Source organism: Macrosteles quadrilineatus, unplaced genomic scaffold (genome assembly GCF_028750875.1).
Source record: "Macrosteles quadrilineatus isolate MER2022 unplaced genomic scaffold, UCM_ALF_1.0 Scaffold_4__1_contigs__length_99947679, whole genome shotgun sequence".
NCBI lineage: Eukaryota > Metazoa > Arthropoda > Insecta > Hemiptera > Cicadellidae > Macrosteles > Macrosteles quadrilineatus.
Window position 1 is genome coordinate 26,507,477 of NW_026542597.1, and position 13,763 is coordinate 26,521,239.

The 13,763-nt window shown below is 34.7% G+C and overlaps 1 protein-coding gene across 1 annotated transcript in view; it reads right to left on the minus strand.

Annotated features, from left to right (window-relative positions):
- LOC128992493 (ras-like GTP-binding protein RhoL) overlaps nucleotides 1-13,763 on the minus strand; it is a 34,857-nt gene that overhangs the window by 2,461 nt on the left and 18,633 nt on the right. Inside the window, exons 2-4 of the mRNA XM_054416085.1 lie at nucleotides 6,369-6,542; nucleotides 4,820-4,934; nucleotides 966-1,083 (exon numbers count right to left, since the gene is read on the minus strand). Of these exons, the coding sequence (XP_054272060.1) occupies nucleotides 966-1,083; nucleotides 4,820-4,934; nucleotides 6,369-6,538 (403 nt within the window). The 5' untranslated portion in view covers nucleotides 6,539-6,542. The remainder of the gene's footprint in view (nucleotides 1-965; nucleotides 1,084-4,819; nucleotides 4,935-6,368; nucleotides 6,543-13,763) is intronic.

Below are 13,763 nucleotides of genomic sequence, written 5' to 3' on the forward strand. Positions count from 1 at the left end.
CTAGACAAAGCTACAAAAGAATTATGACGATTTTTCAAATTCATAAAACAAAATGGCGGCTGTTTAAAATTTTGTTTCTTAAATTACTCAAAAACCGTTGATGTTACAAAAATTTTACAAGAATTACTTTTTTAAGGCAATTTTATTAAAAATCGATCGACACCTTAATCTTTAAGATCGGACGAGTATTAACTGAGATATGGCAGTTTTAGTGATACGTGACCGCCGGATATTAGTTGCAGCGCATGCTGAAAGCGGTCACGTATCACTAAAACTGCCATATCTCAGTTAATACTCGTCCGATCTTAAAGATTAAGGTGTCGATCGATTTGTAATAAAATTGCCTTAAAAAAGTAATTCTTGTAAAATTTTTGTAACATCAACGGTTTTCGAGTAATTTAAGAAACAAAATTTTAAACAGCCGCCATTTTGTTTTATGAATTTGAAAAATCGTCATAATTCTTTTGTAGCTTTGTCTAGTTGTCATAAATTTTTGTGCAAAGTTTCAACTTCGTATGTTTAACCAATTTTCAGAAAAAAATTAATAAGTGAAAAAAACAAAATGGCGGCTATCTGAGTAACTAAGGACTTCTGGACAATTTAAATATGATATTTAGATATGTTTCTTACCCAGGAACAATGCCCTAAAATATTGGTAGAGAGTTCCGGGACACCCTGTATATTAAGAAAATCGATAGCTGTATCACAAAAAGTGGTCAGGTCCCAAATGAAGTACTGGTGGTCGACATCAATTTTGGATACTGAAAGTAATCTTCTGATCCTATGTGTTTATTGTAAACTGAATCGTGTTTTGTGTTTCATATCTGGTTAAACTTGATTGTGTCAATGTTGAATGTATATTCCTCTCCAAAGTTGCAGTAGGTTAATTGAACAAAGAATATATGCCATAAAATTATGAATGAAATCAACAAATACAAATTATCTCAAATGTTTGTGGCACTTACCGACAAGTACTATTGGCACGTTTGCGCAGTGGTGTCGGATTTCTGGGTACCATTTGCTGAGGACATTCTCAAACGAGCTTCTCGCTCCTACTGAGTAGCATAGAAGAAAACAATCTGTCTGTAAAACAAAATGGTTGTTAATAAACTGTAACTGGACAAGTCAACTTAAAATAAGAGAAGTTAATACAACTGGATCCAGTATAAATAAATCAAAGACTAGGAAACCACTCTACTTAACCGCAGTAAGTGCTACTAAAATTTCAATCACTGTTTGCGAAAACCCAGTCAGTAACATAAGCCGGTGGGCTTTTTAAAGAAAAGTTAACATTGCAGTTAAAATCTAAAAATGTCTGTAGAGGCTAATTTTGCCACTATGAAACCAAAGTGGCGTCAAACAAAACTTTAGACTCTCCTCTTTCAATTTATTCTCGCCCCTTGATGATAGGTTGTATGGATTTCCATTTATAGAGTTTCAAAAGTGTATCAATAATTTAGAATCACCCAGTACTATTCACATCTATTTATGTACAGAAGATAATTTGTTACTAATTTTTTTACTGTGCAGCTGCAGTTGTAGAGCTATTGTCTCTTATCAGTGAAGAGATAAGAGCTCTAGATAACTGCTATCAATCTTTGCAGCCATTCATTATATAACTAATAACTTCAGCTTTGTTGTTTTGATATTCTTCCTATCATACTTTAAAATTTTGTATTTTTTTACACTTAAAAGGCATACTTTGTATTAATTACATAGGATAAGATGTTATTTAACCTAAATAGTATGTTTTTTTACAATAATCACATATATTAATTTTAAGTACAACCAATCAAGTGAGATGTAAAATGCTGGCACCCCATGTATGTTAGATCTAATCCCTCTGTTAAGGAAGTCCATTATCTGTTAAGGTATCATAATCTTTATTGATGCTCTAAACGTACAATACAAACATTGTCACAAAGCTACACATAAGTGGATTTAAAGTATTTTCTTTAAGGATGATGAAAATGCATTTAGCATCCTCCTTGGTGTTTTACCACAAAATATGATACATATAATAATAAAATTTCAGGGCTAATACAATGAAGTTTAGTACAAATATGAGTTGATCCTCAAACTCTGAATTCGGACAATGTCCGAAATTTTTACCCACTTCGCGATGTGGACAGTGTGAAATACCCACATCGCAGAGTGAGCATTTCTTTTCGGACATTTGCTGAAGCAAAATGCCCAGACCGCGTTGTGGGTAAACTAGTTTACTCAAATGCCGAAGTCAAAACGTTCTTCGGCGATTGAGCAAAGCCAAAATAACCACAACGCGATGTGAGCAAATGTAATTGTCCTCGTCGGGAAGTGGGTATTTCTAGTTTGCGCAAACTAAGTTTGAGTGTAACATATATATAAGTGCTCGCCTAACAATCATAAGGTTGCCGGATCGATTCTAACTTATGGTTTGAAACTGGACCCAGCTGTTGCCCTGATCATTGGGCTTAAAATCGATTCTGACTAACGAAACAGTTGATCATAGCTAGTAACAAAGCTACACAGATCATTACACTCCATTCTACACTCATCCTTCAATCATATTTGGGTTTAATTGCACATAGGTGGCATAATAGACAAAAAGAATTAAATATAGACTGCCAGCCGTGCTGAGGTTACCATAGGTTCTGACGCACACCGCTGGGAGCGCCGTGTAGTTATGTAGCATGTATGCGGTGTGCGCCAGAAACTATGGTAAACAAAGCACGGCTGACGGTCTATATTTAGTTATTTTATCCACATCTCAATGATTGATAAGAGAGTTCAGAATGTAATATAGTTTTGGGAAAGTTTAGTATAAATTTGTTTTAATTCTATCCACTCAGAAAGCAAATCTGACTCAATACCATGAGTCAAATTTTCTGCCACTTAACTTAGTGGTTAATCTGAGATGACTCACTAGCCTGACTTGCTACTGTTATACAGTAGGACCTTGTAGCTCAAAAGTGAAAGGAAAAGGATAAAAATTTGAGTCATCAAGTTTTTTGAGTTAGCGAAGTTTGAATTTTCAAGGAATTAAAAAGAAACCTGAAACACTGAGGTGTTGGGGTGTTAGCCTATGTCACACGACGTGCATAAACAGCTTTTACACACTCAACCATTTGAATTTGAGAGTTTTTAGATCTCTTCTTCTTTAATAATCTACAGCAGACTCTCTCTTATCCGGACACCTTTTAACCGGACATCGGTTTAACCGGACTAGATCAGCAGGAAGTGGGCAGTACTGAAACGATTGTTCTTGTGGGAAAGATTTGAGACCAGTGATCACGTGTCTAAATACAACGCTCTCCTAAATTGAAGTCAAATACTGTATAAGGTATGCATTTAAATGGTCCGTTTTAACGAGTTTTGGGGACGTCGGTTTAACCGGAAAACCCGCTATCCGGACTGGCCTCGGTCCCGAGGAGTCCGGATAACAGGAAGTCTACTGTACCTTCAGCCTCATTCAAAATCGTTAATAAAGTGTTAATGCGAATAACGACTCTAGCAATTTTACTTTTATCTTTCAACTTTTATCAACTGCCTTGATCCCATTTTTTGTATGTCAATATTTTATATTTACACTTAACTGGCAAAATGATATCCAACTACACCAAATTATCTAAAAAAACACTAGAGTAGCTTGTGGTAAAGTACACAGAGTGGTAATTTTTAAGTTGCGCTTGCTCTAGTTGGTATTACTGAGTATCATCCTATGCAAGAACAGTGTCAACGCCATTGCAACATAGTTTGATGTTTCTCTCTATTAATTCATCTCAAAATAAGGTAAGGTCTTTTTACAACTAGTTTAGTCTAATATTTAAGCATTTTGAAATTAGTGCAAGCTTTTCCAACAATTAATGCAACGGTTTCAATCCTAAATTGCTTAAGCCTTGTACTTGATACTTATTAAATTTTTTTTCAGAAGATAAAAAAGAAATACTGATTGGAAGATATGTAACAATGAAGTGCTTAACAGCTACCGGTACTGGATGCTAGGATGTCAAATTGAATCTCAGAAGCTACTTTAGGAGACTGATAACGGTAATTATCCTTGTTGCCGTAACCTTTTTTCTAGACATATAAATACAGATTGAGTGCAACACTAAAGATATGTTTTACTTTGTTACAGGGTGAAGGGACAATTATCCGAGGCCGTTTCAACATGGTTTCAGCGATGAATTAGAGGGTCAACTTGTTGAACACATTAAGAAATTGAATGAATGTGTTACCTACAGTCTAAGTCTGAGAAAGCTCAGAAGTTTGGTCTTCAAGTTCGCAGATGAAAATAAGATCAACAAATCCATTTACTGAACATATTTGCTGAGAGGATCTTAACGAAAAACCTAAATCCTTTAAAACAAGTCTTGACAGAATGTCTGGATTTAACAAGACACAAGTTGATGTATTCTACAACTTATTAAACCATAACAAAGTACCAATTCCCACCTTCCAGAATTCAAAACATGGATGTATGCAGCACAAGCTTTGCAAATGTTTGAATAAAACTATTCATTCATACTGTTTGCAAAAGTAATTTCTTGTTATATTATTAGAAAAAAAAAAATGGTAAATATAATTACACAAATTAATTAAACCTTAGGCCTACCTTGTTTAGTTATATTTTTAAGTGTGTTTTAATATCATACAACCTATTTGTTAAGAGTTGTGCTGGTTTTAGTATTATTGACTGCAAAACATAAAAATTCCACTTATCGTCGTTAAAATAAAAAAAAATTATAAAAAAAACTACTTTTAGCTTTGCGAGTTACCAAGATTTCAAGGGGGTTATAAAATATTCGAGTTATCGAGGTCCTATTTTATTGTAACTCACATTGGGGTAGGAGAGTGGCCTTAGCCTCTCATAGTCTTCCTGACCAGCCGTATCCCACAGCGTCATGGCAAACTCCTGTCCGTCGACATTGATGATGTCTGCGTAGTTGTCGAACCTAATGAACATGTAAAACATTCAGCGTTATAGTTTGATTCTGGTTTGTAGCTTTCAATCACATAAATGAAAATGATGAATGTAATAAAAAAATGTAAAAAATTGTATTATTAATTATGATAAAAATCAGTTAGAAATATATGAAATGAAGGGACGGAGTTCACTGATGAAAGCACTCCTGCTGAAAGCACGAAGCGTTAGAAACTTGCAGTTTTCTATCCCTTTCTCGAAGAAAACTTAATTTTATGCTGGCGTAAAGCTTGAAGCACACTAGGCAGCTTGCACAAAAGCTCGGTCGAAAACTTCTTCTCATTTCTGCGGGGAAGAGGGGATTTGGAGTGGAAGCAGAAGTTCTCGTGTACATTCAAATCCTCTTGTGTGATCTCATCTAAGTTTCGGATCTAATTCCCGCGGAAGTTGCTAAGTCGTCGAAGTTGCGTCTTCAACCTTATGAGTACACATTTTTAGCTCACTTTACATATCTTGTTCTGTCTGTAAGCTATTCATTGTTTATGACCATTTAATATATTTACAGATAAATACATAGAGATAAACTTATATTCCAACTCCATGTGTAGCCCAAAGATTGGTGTCGAGAACACAGAATATAAAATAAACCATGTTATTTTACCATGTACTGTAGCAGACTCTGAGTGGCTTATTCAACTACTTTTTCTATTGGCTACAACTGAAGTACTAAAGGCCCTGTCACACATGGCGAGTTTACTCCCCGCAACTAGAGTAGCGGCTACTAATCGCTATGTATGACCTAGCAAGTAGCGGCGACTAGCACTCTCTGGCAAGTGAAAATCCACTTGCTATGAAAGTCGGACATGTTCAACTTTTGGGGCGAGTAGTCGCTAGTAGCCGACCTTGAAATCGACGCTGTCCCCACTTGCCATGTATCTTTAAGCTATTTTCAGTTTTTTCTGCATGAAATTGCCTTCCTCCAAAATATATCTTTTTTCTATATCAGTGGTGATACCATATTCAACGACTCATCAAATTTTGGAATGGTTATCCTCATTATTTTAGAATATGATTGCGGGCCTTCATTTGCTAATTCTTTCATTGGTATTGATGATGCACCCTCTCGTCTCCCTATCCACTCCCGAACCCACTTGCGTTTATTCTTCTTCTTGATTTTTGCACAGATCACTTACGCAAAACCGCAACAGACGTCTTAAAGCCTCCCTCTTTAATATCAAAGACCAAATTTTCCTCAGCACAGTAATTTCCTACACAACCAAACTGAAGTAGCCGCTACAACTCGCCATGTGTGACTGGAAGTGTTTTTCATGCTTGCGATTAAAAGTGGCGTCTAAAGTAGTGGCGACTAACAGCGGCGAGTAAACTCGCCATGTGTGACAGGGCCTTAAGGGGAGGAATGACTACTATTCTACTTCAGTATCCAAAGGTGGACAGTGATACTCACACAGTAGGCACATACTCGGAGGGGAACTGTTGGGAAGTGTAGGTTATCAACATACAAGTCTTGCCCACCATACCATCCCCTACCGCTGTGATCTTCAGTGGTCTGGGAGAGGAGATTGGAGTCATCACTCCCCCCTTCTTGGTCCCGTTCTTCTCCTTCTCCCCTGGCATTCTCCTGGAAAATATATTGTTATTAGTATACTAAAATTACCTATCGAAAAATCAAACTATAGGGAGTAAATGGAGTTTAATATACAGGAAAGTAAAAACACAAGTCTTAATATAGAAATCACCAAAATTTATTAAATACCAAAAAGCTTAACAATCTCACTGTTCATTAGTTAGGTAAGTCTCAAGTCAACAATAAATGAAAAGATAATGTTCCAGTCAGCTTACATCACAATAATACCTAGTAACCATTAAATATCACTTGACAAAATAGCTCAGCCGGTGTCGAACTACAAGGAGTGTCGAACTATTGAAGGTTTACTGTAATTTTAATTATAAAATATAATAGTTTTAATTTTACTGAGATATTAATTGATTCTGTATGTGAGTATTTTTTGATACTTGAAATGAAATGTACCATTTCCTTCCCTTAAAAGCAAAGTTATAGGAACATATTAAATTTAAAATGTTTTTTAAATAGGGAATAAGTCTGACAGGTTTAAAGGAAATACATATGTTATTAGAAATCAATCAGACAAGTGGAAATTCGCTTAGTCTGCATGTTTGTTGCGACAATTAGATCTTCAATTACTGTACGTACCTATCCTAATCTGTAGACTGTAGTCAAGACAAGTTCATGTACGGATCATTTAAGTAGTCCTACAAGCTAAAAGTTGGAATTTGCCCTTTTAGAACTATTCTGAGTCCTAGTGGGATTATAACACAATCATAATAGCTTATGACGATTTAATAGAGTAATATTCATTACGGCCATGTATAGTTTTAATTTTGCCATTACTTTCTTTGTTTACGATAGCCAAATCAAGCACAGAGGGAAACCGATGTAATGTAGAAAGAATCGGTAGATACTTCTCTGGGAATTAAAGTAAGATAATTTAAGTGGGTAATCATGTAGACTATCACAAAATTAATCTTTAAGGCCTTGACTATTTTTATATTCAATCCTACTCATTGATTAGATTTACCAACTAAACCTTTATTAAAAATTGAGTAACTAATCTTGTAGTTAGCATTCCAGACATTGTTTTGAAAGCGAGAGGTTTTATGAGAAAGTTAGAAAGCTTAGACTAAATTCTGTTTAAACAATCATATTCTCCATTTAACACTACCCCACAGATGTAAACATGACAAAACCACCACTTTTTGTAAAATAAAATGGTTTAATTTGTTAATATTTAATTGGGCAATCCATCCAATCATCTTCTGAGAAATATGCGAACTAGAATGAAACGGTAATACATTCTAGAACAAATTAAATTAAGAAGATTCCACAAATTGTTAACCACTTGTAAGTGAGCAGATTGACAGAGTGGCCTTGGCACAGATTCCTTCTAGTCAGAAGTAGAAAGATGGGTTTTCTCAGGAATCAGGAAACCAAAATTGTTTACAATTTCTCAGTTGACAAATTAAAGCAATTTTGTTTTCTCCATCTTTTTTGTAAAATATACCATCTATACGCTCTTAACTATCCGATTATTGTGAAGGAACATGTGTGTATGTGTTAAGTTTGTTTGGATTTACATAATATAATTACCATTACTGTATTTTATATTGCTGTATTACTGTATATTGTATTTTGTATTTATCTTTGAAAAAATCTGCAAGTCAATATTTTTTGGATTATTCAAGAACTTTATTTTAAAGGAAATGAATAATTTTTTATCTCGTAAAAATCAAAGCATAACTTTACTAAACGATTGATTCAGCCAGATGAAGATAAAATACAATCTAAAACTAGTAGATTGTCAAATTATAAAGGCGTCGCTATAAATTGTTGGGTGGAGTTTGAGGGATAATCTAACTTTAAGCAATAATAAATTTGCTTACTTAAAAAATTAAACATGTCTTATTTCAGAGTGCTCGAAAGATTCTACTAAGTTCTAAGATAGTTTTTCTATTGAATTTGTTATGCCCACATACTTTTAAAAGCAAAATGGAATTAGAAACCAATAATAAAACATTGTATGCAAAACCCATTCAACTACTCTACATTCTCACTCAGTAAAAACATAGACTAACTCAGTCTATTTGTAAATTTTGAAGCTAGTTTTCCATGTCTAGTTCTTGTCGTGGGCGTTATTTGTACGTGACACACTGGGCGTTAGTGTCGACAAAATTTTTTCGAGCTAATTTCATGATTTTTGCTTTACCGTTTTGGTTACATAACTAGGAATAGGAAATGAGGTATTGTTTATGATTAGATCGTTTTATTTGGTTAAACGAGATTTTAAATGACTGAAATAACAAAACACAACCTCTACAATGCACCGGAACTAACAATAAAATTAGCTTCAACATGTTTTATCAATTGAAAAAAACTAGTTATACTCGAATAAATAAAACCCCGATAACCCCAATTAGAGTTAGTGTATTTGTAATCCAAACCCTGAAGTCCATTGACACACAACAGGGATTGAGTCATACTTTAAATGTTGGGTTGTTTGATTAGACCCAAGATAACAAAGGAATGTCTTATCTCTTTGGCTAATTTGAGTAGTTAGCCCACTCCTCTGCTTTCCAAGAAGGCCCAGTGTGGAGCTGCATGGTAGCTGAGTGGTTAAAGTGTTCAACTAACCAATCAGAAAGCTGTTGGTTTAGTCCTGAGAAATGTTGGCCACTTTTGTAATTCCAAACTGGACATAGCTGACCTCGATCTTTGGGCTTTTAATTAATCTTTGCTAAATAAACAGCTGATCTTAGTCAGTTACAAAGCTACATTTCCACACTCTTCCATTCATGAGTTAAAATTTGCCTGAATTGTGTTACAGATTAAAGCTGTGGTTGTGGATTCATCTCAGAGTAGGGAATGATTGTTAGATAGTTAAATCTGTTAGTGATTAATTCATCAGCTGATTTATTATTATTAAGTTTGTTAGTAAATATTCAGTTTACATTGATGTGTTTAAGAATTAAATAAAATGGTTCTTTTGTATTTTGAATATCATTTAGTGTAATTCTATATTGACGACGATGAGTAAACGAACCAAAAGAAGAAATAGTTATTTCAATGAAGAAGAGAAGTATGAAACTAAAGAAGACACATTACAATCAAAGATAGAGAAGTTCAAATGTCAAAGCTATGATGAGTCTAGTAGGTGGGACGATTATGAAGCACATTTTCTTTTACTATGCAAGGTAAAAGGATTGGGAGAAGACTCTCAGAGAGCAGAGGATGCTCGAAGGGATCTTTTGCTTGCATATGTGGGTCCTGCACCATTAAGAAAGATTTCAAACTTTCTACTGCCTTTGAAAGTACATCATATGAATACAGTCCATTTCTATTTTTCACCATTCCAGCTGACCAACTATTTCCATGTTCATTCTTAATCCACACATCTTCTCCTTCTTCAAAAGTTCGAACTTTCTTGTTGTCTCTCCCTTGTTCTTTCCAAAGCTTAATTTCCATCTTTTTCCTAAGATTAGGTTTCATATTGTGTGAAAAATTGTTGGTAGTCTACGACCGAGAAACAATTCTGCCGGAGCCCTACCGGTTGTTTTCTGAGGCGAGTTTCGGTAGCTAAAAAGAACATTTTGAAGAGCTAGCATTCCATCTCCGACCTCCTGCTTTGTTGTGTAGTACCGTCTTTTCAGTGTGGAGGTGTTATAAAAAGAAAGCATGCCGACCAGATGAGACAAAGAATGGGAGCTGTAGAATCTGCGTAAAAAGAAGGAGGGGAAAAGTGTTAGATAGTTAAATCTGTTAGTGATTAATTCATCAGCTGATTTATTATTATTAGGTTTGTTAGTAAATATTCAGTTTACATTGTCCCAAACTGCGCTGTAAAATCTTAGGTTGTAGATTGAACAAGTTTAAAATTTGAGTAGTAAACATATAATTTTAAAAGTGTTGTCCCTAAACCTATAATATTACTGTCTTACAGTCATTTGTATTTGCCTAAAAATATCTATAAGGACAAAATTTAGTAAGGACATACATTTTTGTGTAAGGACTGCTCCTCCTGGGTAGTTGAGCTTTAACCAACAACAACAACAACAACAAACATTAACAACAATAAAACATCGATAATTTAAATAAACCATAGGAGTGAGTAATTTTAAATTAAATGAATGTTTAAAAAAATAAAACAAGTTGGTTTTAATCTTTGTTTTCTTTTTAATATCAGTAACAAGTTAAATATTATGCATAAATAAGTCATTCAATTAAATTACAGGTTTTAGTTGGTAAAAAATAACCAAAAGTATTCACTGTACAAGACAAAACGAAAACACAATGTTTTGCCAATTTAGTTCTGTTTAGGTAAGAAGAAAATCTGTCATCACATTCAAAATATAACTCAACAGATCCTCCATACTTTTTGTTGGTTTGGTAGAATATCAACAAAAACTGTTCACTACAACGTCCGAGACGTACTACTACATATACAACGAATAAGACATAAATCATAGAAGAAGAAGAAGGATAAGAGGAGAAGAAAACAAACCGGAAGTGGCCTTGTATTGTTATCAAGTCACCTGTGGTTGTGTTGTGGGTCGCATGTTAAGTTCCTCATCAGTCCACTAGGAGCGCCTTGACTCCATTCTCCTTTGACAAATCGTTTCCTTTTATTACCTTTTCATGTGTCCATCTTCTGAATTATGTATTAGTTCATCTCCGACTTTATCATCATAATCTGTGACCGCCTATAACTATTGTGTAAACTGTCCAAGCTCAAGAAAACACTATCAGAAGAGATATTTTACAGAGTTTAAGTCAAAATTATTGAAAAATTGAGAACTAAACAAGGACCATCTTCTTGAGGAAATACGGTATATAAATAACATAACAGACATCTAATCCAATTGAAAGACTGAACATCATTATAGTAAACTTGGGGGGGGGGGGAGGGGGGTAAACTTAGCCGAACTGGCCAAAACATCAAATACACGATGCGAAAACATTAGGTTTGAGAGTACCTATTCACTGCAATTTTTAGAAATAGGCCCTACGTTTGAAGAAACGAAAGTGATGGAAAGCGATTCTACAAACCGTCTGGGACAAGATCGTGATTATGGATGTAGCGTAATAAGTGTGAAAAATACAGCTATCAGCAAAGCGATGTAGTTGGAAATTTCGCGAAAAGAATGGTAAAAATCTCACACAGTTTTTGTCGTGTGTAGTTTTGTGTTGTAGTATTATTGTCAAGGTCACACGAGACGCTTGTTCTAGGAAGCCATTATTGTGAATGTGATATTGTACGTTACGGTATGTAACTTTACCAACTGTGGTTTACTAGAGTGTTGGTAATCTAATCATTTACGAGCAAGACTGTTAAAAACCCCAAATCTCTCAGATAGGTAGGAAATTGGCCTCAACATTTGTGCCTAAAACGACATACAAATACTGCTGGTATAAAGAAAAAAATAAACAAAATTAAAGGAAAGTTCGAAATTAAAGCACACCAACTTCCGATATCCACACCGATCAATCTTGACTTCCACAGTGCAAATTCGAAGCCAATCCAGAGTAAATCTAAATCAATCTGTGACAACATAGATCCGGCATATCAAAGCTAAACATAAAAGATAACAAACGAAAACATAACGACATAACTACAGAAACGACGGAAACATAACTACTGGAAACTCTTTCTTTCTTTGCTTTTCCTGCAGATAAGTAGTTGTAATATCTAATACAAATTATTACTATCAGATAAGTGGTTAACTCAATGAAAGGGTTCAAATAATGGAAAATAGAAAGCGTAGGAAAACGCACGTATTTTAGGACATGGTTTTGTAATGAGCATTTTTGTGCATCGGTGAAAATGCGGGAAACATATTTTGTTGTACACACTTGAGCTATATTTCGGCCCAGCTGCCGGAAGCCGTCTTATCACAGCCAGTTCCCTTGTTATCAGCTAGAGTGTGGCCAGAACTGGGACTGAACCACCAAAACATCCACCCGTGTTTCACATCCAAGTATATCTTGTCCTAGAAAATATTCTGTATTTGCTATGTAGTTCTGAAGATGTATTTTTAGAGTAAGAAATAAAATCTTGCACTTAAAACGTGGTCGAGAATATGTATAGACCCATTTTCACTCGTGTTTGGAACAATACTTTTGGCTACACAACAAAGACTAAGATTATTTTCTTAATTAATAAAGACATTGGATATCTCTTTAATTTAGGTTGTGCCTTCAATTTTAAGTTAATACTTTGGTTATAGAGTTTTGGTTGTTGAAAATTGAACAGTAGTTAGTTAACAAAACAATAACAAATGTTTGTTTACGTCGACAAAATCCAAAAAAGATAGTTAACATTTTTTGCATAGTAAACATTCCTTTCTCGTAGTAAACAATGTAATGATGTATTTTCGCAGGTGATAAACATTTAACGAAAACAGGTTATTTCACAGTAGTGTAGCGAAAAATATTTTGACATGTGACAGGTACACTGTTCGTTCATAATCTATATATTAATTTGAAACTGTTTTTCTTTGTCACAGCTATTTTGAGAGAACGGCTGGGCGTATAAACTCGGTAGAGGTGTCTAAAGAAAGGTCTTGGTCTGTAGATGAGCCATCAAAAGAGAAACGTGGTAAATTCCTTTGGGGCTCTGCCCCAGTGGCCTTTGAATTTCCATCCCATGTTATTCTTATGGAGGAAAAACAGGGTTTTGTCACAGCTAATTTCAGAGAACGGCTGGGCGTAGAAACTTGGTAGAGGTGTCCAAAGAAATATCTTGGTCTGTAGATGAGCCATCAAAAGAGAAACAAGGTCAATTCCCTTGGGGCTCTGCCCCAGAGGCCTTTAAAGTTCCCTCTTCAGATGTGTTTACATTACGACCATATGCATACATTTACACTTCTTTTGAATGAAACAGCTGTTAATATTTAAATTGTGATTTACTAAATTTGTCAAAATTAAGTATTTGCAATGGTTTTTTTATGATTTTAAAATCGATTTTCTTCTGAATCATGCCATGTTTTGCAATATAATGTTCTATTACCAAATCAGTGGAAAATCCTAATATCATAGTAACTCTTACAATTATTTCTTATGGAGTTAACTTATATCTATTGAATGGGTTGGTTTCTGCCTTTTTTACCACTTCTTGGAGATTACACGTAGACGATATTCTTTGGCGTATTGCATCTGTAGTAGACGATACTTGGTTGGTGTAATTTTTTAAATTACAATGGAAAAAAGTGAGAAATACTGGACAATTGGATAAACTAAAAATAAAACTGAATTAACACTGTGCTACAT